At 58.6% G+C, this 17,323-nt stretch overlaps 1 protein-coding gene across 3 annotated transcripts; it reads left to right on the top strand.

Moving 5' to 3' along the window:
- Nucleotides 1-256: 256 nt before the first annotated feature.
- Nucleotides 257-15,779, top strand: ETNK2 (ethanolamine kinase 2). 3 transcript variants are annotated; one of them, XM_040985249.1, is made up of 8 exons: nucleotides 257-675; nucleotides 2,000-2,259; nucleotides 4,721-4,843; nucleotides 9,335-9,477; nucleotides 10,539-10,622; nucleotides 12,609-12,754; nucleotides 14,085-14,158; nucleotides 15,307-15,779. In XM_040985249.1, exons 1-8 carry the CDS (start codon nucleotides 418-420, stop codon nucleotides 15,377-15,379), a joined length of 1,161 nt encoding a protein of 386 aa, XP_040841183.1. In that variant the 5' UTR covers nucleotides 257-417; the 3' UTR covers nucleotides 15,380-15,779. The 3 variants fall into 3 exon arrangements, with proteins under 3 accessions (XP_040841183.1, XP_040841185.1, XP_040841184.1); XM_040985251.1 differs by lacking the exon at nucleotides 2,000-2,259 and having other exon boundaries at nucleotides 397-675; XM_040985250.1 differs by lacking the exon at nucleotides 4,721-4,843 and having other exon boundaries at nucleotides 418-675.
- Nucleotides 15,780-17,323: the final 1,544 nt, after the last annotated feature.

Here is a 17,323-nt window from a genome sequence, read left to right as displayed (position 1 = left end):
TTTGGCACCAGGCGGGGGCGCAGGAAGAGCAGCAGCCGGAGTGCGCGCCCCCCATCCCCAAGGCGGGACCCGGGGCCGGGGCGGGGCGGGACGTCCGCAGCCCCCGCCCCTCGCTGCGTCACGGGCTCCGGGGGACACCGCCCACTCCGCGCTCCAGGTAGCGGCCGGCGTGGCTGCCCGCGGGGGGCAAGCGGTGCTCCCCGGCGGCCGGGGGGCGTTCCCGAGGCCGGCGCCCGTGATGTCACAGCTGCGGCGGGCCGCGGCGTCCCCGGGCCGGCGGTCGGAGCGGGCAGCGGGCGCCTGAGTCATGGACTTCCCTTGGCCCCTCCTCTGCCGCCGCCCCTCCCTCGCCCGGCCCGCCCGCCGGGGCTAAGGCGGGCGCGGCGCTCGGGCGCCCAGGGGGTGGGGCTGCCGGGCATGGCTGCGCCCCCGTCGGCTCCACTGCCGTGCTCGCCTTTTTACCTGCGGGGGCAGGAGCCGAGCCCGAGCTGCCCATGGGGCATGGAGGAGGAGGCGGCGGTCGGCGCGGGCTGCGCGGAGCTTCTGGGCCCCCAGCGGGCCGCCTCCGTCCCGTGTTTTGGCATCTCGGTGGACCAGGACCACATCCTGCCCGGCGCCCTGCGCCTCATCCAGGAGCTACGACCACATTGGAAGCCCGAACAAGTTCGTACCAAGGTAACCGAGCGGGCCCGGCTGGGCCCTGCGGGGTGGTGTGGGGCCGTGTGTGCGTGCATCCTTCCGGGCGCGGGTCCCAGGGGTACGTGGCTGTGGCGGCGGGGGAGAGGGAGATAGGAAGGCGGAGTGTGTGCGTGTTGGGGTTTCCATCTGCAAAGCTGGGCGCAGTCCCCCCACCCCCGCTCAGCGCCCAGGGCCACCTGCCTGCTGTCAGCACACAGCGCGCCCGTGCCCCACCTCCTTGTCGCTTCGGGCTGGTGCCCCTCGCGACTCAACCCACTCTGAAACGCGAGCAGATGGGAACTTTTAAGGGACCCCCCCCCCAAAAAAAAACGCACGCATGCATTTCTGGCTCTTCTCCTCCCTAAGATGGGATCAAAGCCGCTTGGAGATCTCAGAACCCTCTCCAGGACGCCTTTGCCTTCCCAGCTGGGCACAACCTCTAAGATACACCCCTGGGCCGCGCCTCCCCCGAAGGAGCCCCTGGCTGACGCCCCCAGCTGCTCTGCCTTCCCCAAAGAGCAGAAAGAGCTTTCACCTGCCCACCCGCCCTGTGCCTTGAGCTGGCTGCCTGGAGAGGAAGTGGCTGAGTTGTGTGCTTGCAACTTAGGCTGGTGGGGCGAGGGAGGGGTCTTCTGCCATGCCTTGCTGGATAAGGAGAAAGGGAAGGCAAAGTTTTGGAGCAAGTGCCCAGGCTGCTGATGCCTGCCGGGGGAGAGGGTAGCATTTTGCGGGGAAAGGCCCGCCTTAGGTCAGGGCATCCACCAGTGAGTGCCTCCCTTCGCTGGGCCTCGTTTCCCCTGCTAGATTGGCTGCAGCTGTGCTCCCCCAAAAGTGGGTGTCTCCCTCTTCATTATCACCTTGGCAGGAGAGCCAGTGCTCCCCAGCCCAGCTGTGTCTTCTGGAAGGCCCCAAGGACCTCTGACCCCTGGAGTCCTGGGCCGCGTGCTACCTTGGGGCCGGCCCTCTGAGAGGTACAGCCCTGCTCTGTTGTCTGGTCCACAGCAGTTTATCTCAGGGCCAGGATGGAAGGAAAGGAGGAGAGGGCTCCTGCCCTTCCTGCCCCACCCAAATATGTTCTCCCGCTACCAAATCCCAGCACTGGGAGGTAGAGCCCAGAGGAGCAGGTGTACCTACATCGTACCCAGGCTGCCAGTGTTGTGTCTGAGTCTCTAGCCACCAAAGTTGGGACAGTGCTGAGTTGTACAAGGGAGAGATGGGGACTGGGGAGGGGGCTGTTTCTGGGTGGTTTGTGCTCCTTCTCCAAGGAGGAGCCCCTCCCTCCCTTCCCCCTCCACCCACACACTGCCCCTCCCCGCCCTAGCGCTTCACTGATGGCATCACCAACAAGCTAGTGGCCTGCTACGTGGAGGAAGACATGCGGGACTGTGTGTTGGTCCGGGTGTATGGGGAGCGCACGGAGCTGCTGGTGGACCGGGAGAATGAGGTCAGGAACTTCCAGCTGCTGCGGGCCCATGGCTGTGCCCCCAAGCTCTACTGCACCTTCCAGAACGGGCTGTGCTATGAGTACATGCAAGGTGTGGCCCTGGGGCCTGAGCACATCCGGGAGCCCCGGCTGTTCAGGTGAGGAGGGGGCGTGGAGGTCTTGGGTTCACTGTGGCTCACGGCCACGCAGAAGCACGGTCATGGGCATGCGGTAGGGATGTGTGCGTGTTGGCGGGCACTGCTCTGCCGGAGAGGCTGTAGCTACCTGCCAAGGTTTGGCCAGTGGGAGGAGGCCCGGGGTGGGGGATGAGAGACTGAGTTTGTTGGTGAATGTGGGACTGTCAAGCCTGGCTGCTGAGGTACAGAAGTCTGCCTCCTGGCTCCGTGCCTCCAACCTTTGCTCACCCCCAAGTCTGATCAGGAAGCATCGTAGGGTCTGGGAGGTAGAACCTGAGCCCAGTCCTCAGGATACACAGGTGTGTCCCGACCTGCCAAGTGCAAAGCCAGTGGGCCCTATCAGGCCTGTGTGTGGTTTTGCTAACCCAGGCGAGATGGCTGCTAGTCTCCACTGGTTCAGGCATCCAGTTTTGGGGAGTTTGTTTGGGGTACCCCTGCAGAGGAATAATGCCTGGCTGTGTAGGGCTCAGACCCCAGGCTTCACCTTGAAGCTCTGTGGATCCCTCTGTCGGGCCCAGGTGAGAAGGAAGGAGGGCATTGAGTGCACTCTGCACTCTGCTAGGCCAGGGCAGGCATGCCTCCTTCCCCATGCGGGTCATGATGCTGACCCACAGGGAGGGCATTCGGACTTTAGCTGAGGTCTGCGGCCCACACTGGGGCCAGCAGCCTGGCATGTATCTGAGACCCTCGGATTCTGCCCTGTGTAGTCCGAAGGGAAGTTGACCTCTGTGTGCTGGGCTGGACCTGGAAACTCTGTCCCCTCTGCTGCCACTCAGTTAACTCTAAGCAGGTGCACCTGGCCCTATGGGATTTAAGAGGGAGTTCGGGAGCCCCTGCAGGCCCCTAGGGCCTGGGAGGTCCAGTATTCCCTTTGAGATGTGTGTTGCATCTGGGGGAGGCAGATGCACGTGTGCAGGGGGGCTGTTCAGGCTCCAGGTGAGCAACTCCAAGCGCACCAGGTCTGGGGACATGAGGTCGGGGGCCCTGTCCTGTCCTGGCATCTCCCAGCTCCCCGCCTTGTCACATAAGCTCACATCTTGGCAGGTTCCTACCACTCCCAGTCTCCCTCCCTTCTGAATCCCTGGCTGTCACTTATCCTCCCGTGGAAACAATTACTATTGTCAGGAAGATTAAAGATGAATTTCAGTTTGACAAGCAGAACTTAGCATCTGGGGGTAGAGCTAGAAAAGGGAAGCATTTGGATGGGGATCCTTCTAGGGAAGGTAGAGATCAGAGGGAAACACCTTGGCGGGGGGTCCCCTGAGCCCACCCCTTGCCTCACCCTGCTGAGGCTTCCCGGTGTAAAACTGCTGAGTGTTGAGGTTACTTTCATTGCTATTCCAGACAACAGTCCTATTGATATTCAAGGGAACGCTGTGCTCCTGCTCTGGTCCCAATCTTCCCTCTGGGAAGGGAAGGCCTGAAGCTCAGGTCTGATTGTCTGCCTGGCCCAAGCCCTGGCCAGCTGGCTCCCTCCGGGCCACTGGCCCATGCAAGCCTGAGTCTGCCCTCTCTGACCCGCTGCTGCCCTCTGCCCCCTCCGCCCTTTAGGAGATGGGAGCCAGAAACTGCCCCGAGGTCTCTGGGTTGGGGAGCCTGGCAAGGGGAGGTTGTTTCTGGGGCTGCTCAGGAACAAGATTTCAAACACCGGTGCTTTTGTTGTCTCAGTGGGCGATGTTGATTCGAGCCATAAGCAGGGGCAGAGGAAGCCAAGGAGCTTGAGCGCTGGAGGCTGGCCGATGACTCGGGGGAGGGCTGGGAGAGTCCAGCTGGGTCTTCTGGGTGCTGGGGTCCTTATCAAGCTTCCCCCCCTGCCCCCTCCAACACACACACCCTCTGACCGGTCAGTCCTCCGTCCGCCCCCACCCTCTCCCAGAAGCCTTCCCTACCGCCCACTTCTCCTCTCCTGGGACCTTGGATAGCGTCCACTGGAGAACTTGAAAATAGAAAGCTGGCTTGTTTTGCGTCCTTGGCACCCAGCCGCCAGCATCAACTCCCCGTGGCTGAGGAAGGGGCTGCCCAGGGCCAGCCTGCTGGCTTCCCTCCCCACCTTGGCCAAAGCTGATAAGAGGCGGGCATTTCTTTCCCACCCCCTGGTCTCTCAAAACAAAGTGGCCTGAGCTCATCATGCCTCTCCGAGAACGGATCAAAGTCCAGGGGACAGGAAAGACGCCTCCACTGCTCCCCGCCCTGTCCTGGGTGCCCCTCTATCTTTGGGGCTTGCTGTGGGTGCACTGCCACCACATTGACCTGTGGCCAGCTGCTCATGGCTCTGCTGTGCTCCCTGGAGGGACCTCATCTCTGAGACTGGAGAGAGACCTGAGGCTGAGAGTTGAATTTCATCTTCATGCCCGGCTCATGAGCACCCACACCCGGCCCTCTGGCCTGCCTGGCACTGTTGTTCTCCTGTTTTCTGCTGCAGGTTAATTGCTTTAGAGATGGCAAAGATTCACATGATCCACGCCAACGGCAGCCTGCCCAAGCCCACCCTCTGGCACAAGATGCATCATTATTTCACACTCGTGAAGAATGAGATCAACCCGAGGTACCAGGGCCTGGGAGGGTCCAAGGCTGCCGCTGTGTGGGGGGAGCTGGCCAGCTCCTCCTTCAGCTCCACCTCCTGCTGGTAGAACTGGGCCTGGGCCGTGTGAGCAGCTTGAGGCCTCACACACTTTCTTTTCTTCTTTTTTTTAAAATCTTTGGGAAAGTCAGATTTACAGAAAGATCTTCCATCTGCTGGGTCACTCCCCAAGTGGCCACATCGGCCAGGAGCAAAGCTAATCTGAAGCCGGGAGCTTCTCCCACATGCGTGCAGGGTCCCAAGGCTTTGGGCCGTCCTCGACTGCTTTCCCAGGCCACAGGCAGGGAGTTGGATGGGAAGTGGAGCAGCCAGGATATGAACCAATGTCCATATGGAATCCCGACACATGCAAGGCGAGGACTTCAGCCACTAGGCTACGGTGCCGAGGCCACCTTACAGGCTTTCTGATGGTGGTACGGACTTGTCCCTAATGCTGAAGATCCATGAGGGAGTTTAATCCCATGTCATGGGGCTCCACAGGGTGTGTGTTTCTCAGACCTTGGCTCTTTCCATCCGAGCTGCCTCTGGAACAATGAGAAAGGCCAGGTCCCCTGGGAATGGGGTGGGCCCGTGGTCAGACTCAGAATTCACTCTGCAGCCAGGAAGCCCTTGGGCAGCCCTGAAACACCACCACCACCCCAATGTCCTCTTGTGCCCTTGGGCCTGTCACCCTGCTCCATGCCAACCTACAGCTTTACTATTTTCCTACATGGGCCTTGGCAGAGGAGTGGGGTGTCCCCATCCTGCTCCCCTGGCCAGCACCCCAAGAGAGCTGCCAGCCTGCCAGAAGCCAGACTCCACATCCGAGTCAGGTGGCTAGAGGCATGGGGGAGGATCAGTGTCACCCCCTGAAAGAGACCCTAGTGAGGCTGTGCCCACTGCATCACACTGGCCTTGAACCTCCCCTGGAGAAATGCATCATGCATGTGTAGGGACATCATGAGGTTTCCACGCACGTGTGCAGTGTCAGGCCGGGGCGGTAGTGAATCCACGGCAGCACACGCACAGGTTGTTGTTTTGGGTCAGAAAGCTTCAGAATGTACCCTGCTATCTGTGCCCAGGAGTGTTTGTCCAGCACCGCCCATGCCTGACCCCATGGTGACCACGTTCAGGCTTCCTGTGCCATGTGTTTTCTGGGATGGGCAGTGCCGCCTCCCTTGGATTAGAGTGGCATATGGGAAGTGGGACCTTCTCATCCCCACAGCTCACCTCTTTCGGTTGACAGATAGGAAAACTGACGCCCAGGCAGGCAGGAGATGTCCCATTGCCAGGGACACCTCGGATGCCCCCGATGCTCTGGCATGATCCTGGCCATTGCTGCTCCTCTCAGGGCACTGGCCCTGGGTGACCCTGGGGAAGAACCAAGCTGGCCATACTTTTGAACCTTGGTCTCCCTTGAACTCTCTTTGGAGGTTGGTTCGTGCCCTATGCCACCTACAGTGGGGCGATGACGGGCAGTCACTTAGTCCAAGCAGGGGAGCACCTGGGCTGCAGACATTGCCTCATAACCCTGAATCACTCCATTCTTCGTGTGCAAAAAGTCAGCTTGATGTATGCCTGCCCTCAGGAAGCTTAGGGGCTGGCTGAGTACACAAGTCGTGCCCATACATAGCTGGACAAGGTGGGGGTGCTTGTGTAGGATAGCTGGGTAAGTCTCGCTGGCAGAGGTGTATGACAGCTTGGGGCAGCTGGGGCAGGAGGTGTGCTCCTGGGGATGATTGGCCAGGGCATATCTTCAGGGCACCTGGGAAAGACTGTGGGAGACAGAGCTGGAGGGCTGCATTGCCACTCCTTGGTGGGTGAGGAACCTTGAGTGCCAGGCCAAGGAGCCAGGATTTAATAGTGGCAGTGTAGAAGGAAGCCATGAAGATGCCTGAGCCGGGGCCTCAGGTCAGGAGCCCGCCCAGGCCTGCATTTTGGGAAGGTAGCTTATCTAGTGCAGGGAGAGTTTGGGTGGAACAATAAGCAGGTGGTGGATCTGAGCGGACCAGAACAGCTGGGAGACTGTTGCCATAAAATGGACTAGGACTGGGGTCTAAGAGCCCAGCCTAGCCCAGCCCTGGGGATGGGTTGGCAGGTCTTGAATTTGAGCCCTGGGAATCTGCATTTTGATGGGCTCTCCCTGGTGACTCTGAGGCGGTTAACTGAGGACCCCCCCCCTCCCCCCACCGTCAAGGAGCCTTGCCTTCAGGCTGGGAAGGGGCTAGAGGATGTGCTGGAGACCCCTGCAGGCACATCCAGTAGTCTGGAAGTTGGGCTGGCTGTGTGGAGGGGTATGCAGTGGCCAGGAAGTGCTGGGCTGGGAAGCCGGGACACGTGGGGAGATGAACCTTTTACCCATCCTAAACCTCAAGAACTCACCATTCGCCAAGAGTTCCCTGAGGAGTCCCCAGCCCTTTCACCTCCTCCTGCCATCTCTAGGGCTGTGGCCACCCTTCTGCCAACTCCTTAGCCTTGGAAGTGCCAGGGGCTTCAGGGCTGGCCACTGGCCACATTCCAAGTGCACGTAGTGAAGGAGGTAGGGGGAGTGGCCAACTGGCGAGCAGGCCTGGTGTGTTCCCACAGTAAGCAGCTCCATGGCCTTGGGGTGGGCGGTACCGGGGTCGGACAGAGGTCAGGGACTGAGCCGCAGGCTTCTGGGATGTCAAGGCCTGGGCCTGGACAAAGCAGAGGAGGCCTTCTAATTCTTATCTCTCCGTGGTTTCAGGCCAAGAGGAAAGAGAGCAGTGAAAGAAGAGACGCTACCTGGGGGAGGTGGCGGCTGCTCTGGTGGGGTGTGGAGGCATAGTGCAGATAAACTTCTAGAGGGGAGGTTGGGGGCGTGTCCTGTGTCACCCACCCCAGTGTTGGGGAGGAGCTTCTAGGGGCCCAGGTTGTTTGGGGAGCCTTGGTCCAGTGTTGGATTCTCAAGCTAGGGGTTCCACTGAAGTCCCTCCCCTTCGTTGAGACTCAGTGTCCCCATGGGGTAGGTCCAGATGACCTAAGACTGCCATGACCTTGGTTTCCTTAGAGCCAGTGGAGCCCGACTATCCTTCCCTGTCCAGAGCGGCCAGAGCATGCTGCGATGGCTGAACTCCACCCACACTCTGTCCATGGGCAGTGGGAGAGGGCAGGCCACCCTCCCGCCCTCCTGTGTGTGTTCCCGCTGTCCCTGATGAGATGCCAGCCCTCCCCCTCTGCCAGTCCTTGGCCTCTGAGGGCTATACTGGCTGTTTGACTTTTTTCAGTGCATACAGAGCTGTGTGCATCCTTGGGGACAAAGTGCAAGGCCTGCCAGCACAGCATGTCTGTGTCAGACGTCCACGCAGCCCCTGATGGCGTCATCGATTGGCCAAGCCAGTCATCTTCAATGCGTGGAGCCGCAGTAGCTGCTGTGAGCATGGGCTGGGGGCCAGGGGGAGAGGTGGCCGCTGTGCCCTTTTGTTCTCGCTCTCATGTTGCCTGTGCACAGTCTGGCTGAGCCCTGGGGCGGGGGGACCCATGGCTTCTAACCCAAACAGTATCCTGGGAGCAGCAGCTGCACAGGCTTGAGCCTTGAAAGTCCTTGGTGTCCCTGTGGTGAGCCCAGCACATGTTAGTGTGTGGCCCAGCGTGGGCTAGCCTGGTCTGCTTGCAGGGTGAAAGCTTCTGGACCCTTTTTCCACCTGTGATGCTGTCAGCTGCAGGTGTGGGAGGAAGGCATGCCTGGATCAACCTGTGTGGCCTCTGGGGTGCTGCTCCTCTCCACAGGAGAGGCTTATCTTGGAGGGTGACGCCTAGACCAGGGCTTGCTGAGTGCACCTCCCCACCCCTTCTGTCGGCTTTGTTCCTCTGCCTGGGGTTGACTCTGAATGCTGGTTCTTTCCTCTACTGCCCTTCCCTTCTTGTCCGTTCCACAGAGTGGCCGGGATGTCATTGGCAAATGGTCTTGCCTTTTCTTTTTTAGGGGGAGGAGGGATAGAGAGAGTGCCTATCCTCTTTTTTGCTTCCCAAATGCCCCTGATGGCCCTACTGAGGCCAAAGCCAAGGGCTAGAAGCTTGACCCAGGTGTGGGAACTGACTGCTTGACCTGCTCCCTCCCCAGGTGTGCATTAACAGGAACCTGGAGTCCGAAGTGGAGCCAGGACTTGAACCAGGCACTCCAGGATGGAAGGCGGGTGTCCCAAGCAGCTCCTTGACCTTCAAACACCTGCCCCACTCCTGACAGCTTTATGCTGTGCCAGTTGCTTTCATGGCCTTGTTTCCATCGGCTTCTTGGTGTAGCCACAGGAGTCAGAAGTTCCCAAAGCCTTAGTGTCAGGTGATAAATGATGAGGACTGGCTAGGTGGGCTGCTTACCCGAGGTCCCCCTACAGCATGTGTGTTGGGGTGGGGTGGGGGGACGGCAAGGCCAGAGCTCAGGGCTGTGGAGCTGAGCACCTGCCTGTCCTCCAGCAGCCCTCTCCCCACACCAGCCGCCTTTTTGCCACTGTCTAGCCTCTCTGCAGATGTCCCTAAGGTGGAGGTGCTGGAGTGGGAGCTGGCCTGGCTGAAGGAGCACCTGTGCCAGCTGGATTCCCCGGTGGTGTTCTGTCACAACGACCTGCTCTGCAAGAACATCATCTATGACAGAGCCAAAGGTACGGCTGCTCCGGCCTCCGGCAGGCTCCCGCCTTCAGGCTGCTGCTCCAACAAGCCAAGGGGTTTAGGCCTTAAGTTAATGTGTAGGGGAAGAAGGAAAGGGAACACAGCTTAGAAAAATCCATTGTAGGGAAAAACTCAAAATCCTGGTTTGTGGAGGTGTTGCACCTTTGGGCACCTGTGCCATGCTGCAGGGTGACAGGCATCAGGGCTGCCCAGAGCTGCTGGGTGTTACCCCCAGGGAGCTTGGCTGCCCTGCAGAATCCACAGGCACTGGCTCTGGGACCATATTCAGATGCCAAACTCCAAGGTTACTCAAATGCCTTGTGTAACATGGAGGTGTATCCGTGTTAACCTCTGCACCACCTGCCACATGCTTTTAACAAATTTGAGAAACAATGATTCCTTTTTTTTTTTTTTTTAATCTGCTGGTTCACTTCTGAAGTGTCTGCACCAGCTGGGAGTGGGCCAGGTTGAGGCCAGAAGCCAGCAGCTCAGTCTGTGTCTTGCATGCGGGTGAAGTGACCAAAGGATTTGAGCCGCCACCTGCTTCCCAGGAAGTACAGGAAGCTGGAAGTGGAGGCCGGACTTAGACCCAGGTGCACTCGTACAGGACATGGGTGTCCCCAGCCGTGTCTCAACCGCTGTGTCCAGCACTGGGCCCCCGTTTCTCATACATTATCTCTGGATGACTTAGCTGGCACTTCAAGCTGTCACCCTATATTGTGCAGAAACCATGACGGGAAACAAAATCTGCGCTTGTTCAGTCTACAGATGCAGTGTTCTTTGCCCCACATACTTTCAATCTGTGGTTGGGTGATTCTGCGACTATAGGGCCCTTGGATTTGTAGGGCTTCCTCTCCTGAGCTTTATTCTGATCCATGGCCATGCTGGGGTCCAGCCATGTGAGGGGCTGGTGGGGACTGGGGGGAGGGCAGACAGATGGCCAAGTGGAAGGAAGTAGCTTAGAAGGGGAGGGTGGGCTGCAGTGGCCAACCGTGTGCCAGAGAGGGGCCCACAAGCTATTTCCAGATCCTACTGCCTATCCTCTACGTCACAGGTCACGTGCGGTTCATCGACTATGAGTATGCCGGCTACAACTACCAGGCTTTCGACATTGGCAACCATTTCAATGAGTTTGCAGGTGAGAGGGGCAGTGCTGGTGTGCCCATGTTCAAGTCACCCTGAGGTCTCGGGTGAGGATCAGGACGGCTGTGGACTTGGCAGGTGTTGGCTGTGGACTTGGCAAGTGTTGGCTACAGCCCACCTCCACAGAGCTGATCTCTGTTAGCCCATGTTGGTGCCCTGGTATACAGTGGGAAAGCTACATGTGCCTGTGAGTACTGGGCTTGGCATGTACAGTAAAATATATATATATATTTGCAAGGTAGAGTGACACACATACACACACACACACACACACACACACACACACTAACTCAGAGCTTATATCCACTGGTTCACTCACAAGATGGCCACTCCAGCCCGAGGCTAGGTCAGGCCGGAAGCCAGGTCTGGAGTCTCCCACGTGGGTGGCTAGGGCCCAAGCACTTAAGCCACTTTCTGCTGTTTTCCCAAGCGCCTTGACAGAGAGCTGGATTGGAAGTGGAACAGTGGGGACTTAAACCCATGCTCTGATTGGATGCTCGCATCATCGCAGGCAGCCATTTAATCTACCAGGCCATAATGCTGGCGGCCCCCTCGGCATGTGGGTTTAAAAAAACCCTTTCCCTGGGCAGATATGGCTTGTGCCAGTGTGGCCCCAGTCATCCCATTGTTAAGCCACTCTGCATGGTCGTTCGTGAGGCCTCTGGCTGTGGAAGTGGTGTAGATCAGGCTCCAAGCAGCTGCGTGCCTGGTGTCCTGAAGACAGCCTCAAGGACAGTGGATACGTGTGTGTGCCTCACACCTGAACTGTAGCTGTGTGACCCTGGGGCAGGCTGCCTCCCTCTCTGTGCTCCCATAAACCAGACACAGGAGGGCAGCACATGCAGTGTCAGGCAGGTGTGCTCTCCTGCAGTGACCGAGGAGCTAGTCGCCGAGATGGAAGGGGCTGGGTGAGGCAGAGGAGACCTTTGTGTAAAGCAAGTGTTGGTAGAATTGTCCAGCCTGCTGGCCCCCAGGCAGCTGATGTAGGATGCTCGGCCCCCGTGGCTTAGGGCAGGTGAGGCAGGTCCAGGCCAGCCACAGCCTGTCCCGGGCCACTCCTATCCCTTCTAGAACCCCAGGTGAGCAAGGCTCCAAAACCCTAATTGTGTTCTCAGCCACCAGCTGCATCCAGGAACCTGGTGGGGGTGCCCCACTAGTCACCCTGGAAGGGGTAATTCATGTTTAGTCCTCCTTGCCTGCTGCCCAGAGTATAAGTGGAAGGTCTTCAGGGGGCAGCCTGATCCAGCTCCCAAGCTGGGGACACAGGAGGGAAGATTTTTCTTTTTAAGATTTATTTACTTTTATTGGAAAGGCAGATTTAAAGAGAAGATAAGAGAAAAATCTTCCAATCACTGATTCATTCCCCAAATAGCCGCAGTGGTGGGAGCTGAGCCGATCCAAAATCTTGGAGCCTCTTTCAGGCCTTCCACGTGGGTGCAGGGTCCCGAGACGTTGGGCCATTCTCTGCTGTCCTCCCAGACAAGAGGAGAGGAAGTGAGCTTGGGGACAGTAGCTCAGTCCTGATCCTGTCATAGGTAGCCAGGGCCACCACTGCTGCTGTGGCCAGGACATGGCTGACGGTGTAGGCAGCTCCAGGACCCACTCGTTTCCCACTGATAAATGGAGAGGAAGGGGGCGCATTTCCAAGGCTAACTGGAGCCCAGGGCTGCTGAGGCCGTGGTTTCAACAAGGGCTTTCTCTGTGCCATGGTCTGGCACACATGGGGAGAGGCAATGGGTCCTGCCACTCTCAGGTCACTGCATCACCCCCCAACCCCCACGCAGTTTGTACCCTTCTCTGCTTTTCTGCATGCCACACAGTGGTAGTGACCCCAGCTGGGGCACAGGGAGAACCATATGCCATGGGCCGCCTGTAGGTGGAAGGAGACGGGATGTACTGAAGGCAGAGCCCTTGCCGAGCTGGAGGCGCCCCTCCAAGTGGTCCCCTTCTCTCTTCCATGCGCTGTGCCCTTCCATGGCAGGTGTGAATGAGGTGGATTACTGCCGGTACCCAGCCCGGGAGACCCAGCTGCAGTGGCTGCGCTACTACCTGCAGGCACAGAAGGGCTCGGCCGTGACCCCCAGGGAGGTGGAGAAGCTGTACGTGCAAGTCAACAAGTTTGCGCTGGTGAGTGAGTGGCTGGGCCTCGGGGCCCAGCCCCGAGGCAGGGCTGAGATCACAGAAGAGGGAATTACAAGAGTTTTATTTTGGTGCTTTTTGAAATCTATGCATGAAAAGGATTGTCCAAAAAAAAAAAAAAAAAACCATGGAAAAATGAAATGTCTTGAGAGAAAATAGTGCATGATTTTTTTTTTATTCCTATTTATTTGGAAAGCAGAAAGAGATGAGTATTTCTTTCTGCTGGTGCACACCCCCAATGTCCTCAACAGTCAAAGCTGGGCCAAGGCAAAGCTAGGGACTCAGAGCCCCATCTGGGTCTCCTACATGGGTGGCAGGGACCCACACACTCCTCGCATCCACAGGAAGCTGGAATGGAGTGGAGCCCTCAGCAGCGACACGTGTGTCCCCCACCACTGTGACAGCTGTCCCACGCACAGGCTTCAGGGTCTTGCTCTGAAATGGACATGCTTTCCTTCCGTGGCCTGCGGAGAGGCCCCTTGTCTTTACGCAGATGCTAGCTCCTATCTCTGCATGCCTCCTGTTTGTCCTTCCCATGCTCTGACCTCAGCCTTTCATGCAGAGTTGAAACTTTCTCTTTTTTCATCCTTGGCCTTTGGAGGAGCTAGAGAATGTCAAGTCCTGCCTTGACCTCCCGCTGCAGCCTCGGCTGTCTTCCAGGCTTTCCTTGACTGCCTACCTCCAGTAGGGCTGCACCGTCAGCTGAGCGCCGTCCACAGTCTCACTGGCCAGACTCACTGATGTCTAGCCACATGTGAGTGGCTGCTGTGGCCTTCAGTGGCCCACTCCCCCATGCCCGCACTTCCCTCATTGGGCGGTGGGGTGGGGAGCTGCAATGTGGGGGACCCTCACCTGAGAGGGGAGGGTGTTGCTGCTGTGTGTTCCCATCCCCTGGGTACTTCCGACAGAAACAGTGCAGTTTAGTTCTTCGTGAAGGCCACACTCGGGGCTGTTTATGCCCAGATGTGATCCAGAAGGCAGGGGCAGAATGGCAAAAGCCAGCTGAAGGATCTTCCACTCTGGCACTCACTGCAACTTGTCACCCCTCCTCTTCCTCCCTACTGGGCAGTGCCATCCTCTCTCCTGTCCACTAGATCTGAGCACGCTCTCAAGGTTTCATCTTGATCTGAAGACACCCTTGGGAAAGGGAGTGGCCTGGGCTGCCAGGGCTGCCCGGGCTGGGGCTGGGGACCTGGGTTGAGCAGTTTCGCAGGCCCCATGAGCTGGCGTTGGTGTCCCTGTGGTGCCCACCCCAGGCACCTGCCATCCACCAGTTCTCAGGGACACAGCAGGCTGACCCTCTCTGCTCTGGTTTCAGGCATCTCACTTCTTCTGGGCTCTCTGGGCTCTCATCCAGAACCAGTACTCCACCATCGACTTTGACTTCCTCAGGTGGGTGCAGGGCCCAGTTGACATGGGGGAGTGGAGATCAAAGAGCCTTGAGCCTGTCCAGGCTGTCATGTCAAAGCCAGCCCAACCCTCTCCCTCTAAAAGCATCCCCTTCCCAGTGGGACAGAGCCCCTGTCACTTAAGGTACACCTTCCCCCAGCTTCTGTGCCCAGTCCTGGTCCTAGAACATGGTGGCGGTCAGCAGGCGAGTCCTGCCTTTGGTCTCCAGTTGGGGGTTAGCCAGCTGCTGGGGCTCCACAGGGAACACCCTCAGACTGCACCTGACTTGAACAGCTTGATATGGGGCACCGTCCCATTCTCCCCATCCGTCAGGGTGGCTGTTAACGGACACAGGTGTTGGCGAGGATGCAGAAGATTCAGAACTCCTGGGTCTGCTGATGGGCAGTGTCTAATGGGGCAGCCGCTGTGACAAACAGCACCAGAGATTTTGAAATTTCATGGGAAAAAATGGTTTGGAGATATGAAATTGTGCATTTTCCCCATGTGCACGGATGATAATCCTTTGCAGCAACATGAAGTTCTCATTGTATTTTCCCACGAATCTTGAAGCACCTGGGTAGGATGGTCCCTCAAAGACTTAACACTCTGATTTCTGTGTGGCTCAGTGGTCCTGCATCTGGTACCCCTCTGGAAGGCTGGAATCGGGGTCCCTCAGTCCTCTGTACCCACATTCGTAGCAACAACATTCATAGCAGCCAAAAGGCAGAGCCAGATGAATGAATGAATGAATGCAGACCACTGGGTCTGCATTCCGACCCATTCCGACTGCATAACCGACACTCGAGCTTTCCTGCCCTCGGCGTGCCTGTCCCTTGAGGATGTTACTGAGCGTACGGTGTTTGCTAACAAACGGTAGTCAAATCTGCAGTCACAGAAAGTAGCACGGGGATTCTTGCAGGGCAGGAGAGGGGAGATGGGGTATGGGGCTGAGTACAGTTTATGGAATCGCTCCAGCCCTCCATGCACAACATGCTGAATACATTTCACTAGAATCAAATGTTTCCAAGAGTAGTATTCCATTCTCAGGAAAATTCCAGCTGAAAACTTCAAGCTGGACAGGCTTGGAGTAGGTGGGATGTTGCCCTGGTCTCCCTGCTCCTTGCCAGCTCCCCTTCCCTATCTTCCTGCAGGTACGCAGTGATCCGATTCAACCAGTACTTCAAGGTGAAGCCTCAAGTGTTGGCCTTGGAGATGCCAAAGTGACCGCCTCTTGCCCTGCCCGGCCTGCCTGGCCACACTCACCCAGCAGAACCGGGCCCTGGGCCCCTCACCCTTGGACAAGGTCGGAGTGTGGGGCACAGTGGGTGTCTGGGGAGAAGGCTGGGCTCCCCGCCAACAGCCCCTAGGGGATGCCTCAGAAGACCTCATTCTCCTGTTAGGAGGGACTGGAAGGACCCAGCTCTGGGAGTCCCCGTCTCCTCACCAGGCCTAGGAGGAAGTGCCTGCAGCCGGCCAGAGCCAGGCCCAATCCACTCCCCATCCCAGCCCTTGCTGGAACTTGGGCTGCCTTAGATGCGTCTCTGACCCTTCCTGGCTTGGGGACAGGGCTCTGTTCTACCTCTAGCGCCTTGAGCCTCCAGTCTGTCCCCACCCCCGCCCCACGTGGCCCACACCAGCATCAGCCAGCTCTGACCAACGGATGTACCAATCCTGGGGGAGGGTGGGGGGCTGGGATGGGGCATCCTGGCTTCCCCAGCAGCCCCCTCACTTTTCTCTAAGCCAGATCCAGTACACCCCTTCCCCTGCAGGTCCGTGCGGAGGCTGGCAAGGGAATGGTGGCCCGTGCCAGTAGCCTCCTGCCCAAGCATCTCCACCTCTACTTTGTTTTGACGTGGACCCCATGGTCTTCCCGCGGTGGGGGTGACCAGGAGTCAAGGGGCAGGCTCTGTGACAGTACTGGCAGAGTGTACTGCCACTGGGGTGGGCACCAGCCCCCTCCTCTGTCGCGAGGGGGACAGGGGTGGGTAACGGCTCTGGCCTATCACATAGTTCATTTGTAAATTATCGTGGTTTTCTGCATTAAGATGCTCACTTCTGAACTGCTCTGTGTGCCCCTGGTGATGGCTAAGATTTGGACTTGGGGAGGGTGAGTCGTGGGGCGGGGGGTGGGTGTAGTGGGGGGGGAGGCCTGCCCTTTCGTGGCTCCCCGAGGGCAGTGCTCGCTCCAGACACAGGCAGATGCGGGGACCTCTGGAGCCTGGCAGTCCTTTCTCAGAAAGGCAGGCAGCAGAAGCGTGCCCAGTGAACTCTGGCTGTTTGGTGTTGGTCTGCTTAAGTGCCAGGGTGTCATGGCAACCATGGGAGCAGGCACCAGCGGCTGGAGCTTTTGAGGTCATGATGACCTTCTGGAGGGGGAGGTGCACACAGAGAAGGCAGGTAGGCAGCCCCCAGGGGTCATTCATGGGGTCAGGTGGCAGGGCTGCAGGTGGTGGTAAAGTTTAGCTTCCTGTCCAGCCTCCTGGAGTTTAGGGCTTTGCAGCTGAGGCAGGAGTGTCAGGGGACAGTGCCCTCAAGACGCAGGCCACTATTTGTACAGGAGTCACCCAGCGGGTAGCCCGTGAGTAGGCAGGTGTGTGGGGTTGGGGTTGGGGGCGTGACAGGCACAGCCTGGAGTCCCCATCCTCGATTTCTTCCAGGCCCAGAGTCCCAGTGCGGTTGGGCTCCCCCCTTGCAGGCCCCCCTGGACCCTCTGCAGGAGCTCAGCCCACTGCACCTGACCCTTGGCGTCTACCACTCAGCCTTCCTAATAGTGGCTGGGACACTGTGTCCCTGGTGTGTCTCCCAGGGGCCAGAGGAGGGAGCATGGTGGAGCAGACCAGGGCAGGAGCTGAAGTGAGCCACTCCCTTGGGTGGCCACTAGAGGGCTGGCGTGTGGGCAGCGAGATTCCTCCCCACAGGGGTGCTTTCCAGCTGCCCAGGGAGGCCCAAGGCACTGGGGCCTGGGCTGGAAACAGCCCCTCCAGCTCCGACTGAGCGGCACAACCTCCAGTTCTTGGGGAGTCCTCACTCGCAAGGCCTCCCAAGGTTGTGGTCATGAGTGCATGCTTCATGGCCTGAATCCCTTGGTGGAGGGAGTCCCCTCCTCCCCAGGCCTTGTCCGAACCTTGTTCATGTTCGGAGAAACGCTGGCCCTAGAAGGATCAGCTC

The sequence above is a fragment of the Ochotona curzoniae genome, unplaced genomic scaffold, assembly GCF_017591425.1.
Source record: "Ochotona curzoniae isolate NIBS_2020 unplaced genomic scaffold, NIBS_Ocur_1.0 contig_430, whole genome shotgun sequence".
Classification (NCBI taxonomy): Eukaryota; Metazoa; Chordata; class Mammalia; order Lagomorpha; family Ochotonidae; genus Ochotona; species Ochotona curzoniae.
This window is presented reverse-complemented; position numbering and strand designations above follow the sequence as displayed.

Bases quoted from the DNA above. Each gene is read 5' to 3' on its own strand.
- ETNK2 (XM_040985249.1), top strand. From the start codon at position 418: ATGGCTGCGCCCCCGTCGGCTCCACTGCCGTGCTCGCCTTTTTACCTG. The intron at 4,844-9,334 runs GTACCAGGGCCT...GCCACTGTCTAG, and splicing joins AAGAATGAGATCAACCCGAG to CCTCTCTGCAGATGTCCCTA. The intron at 14,159-15,306 runs GTGGGTGCAGGG...ATCTTCCTGCAG, and splicing joins ATCGACTTTGACTTCCTCAG to GTACGCAGTGATCCGATTCA.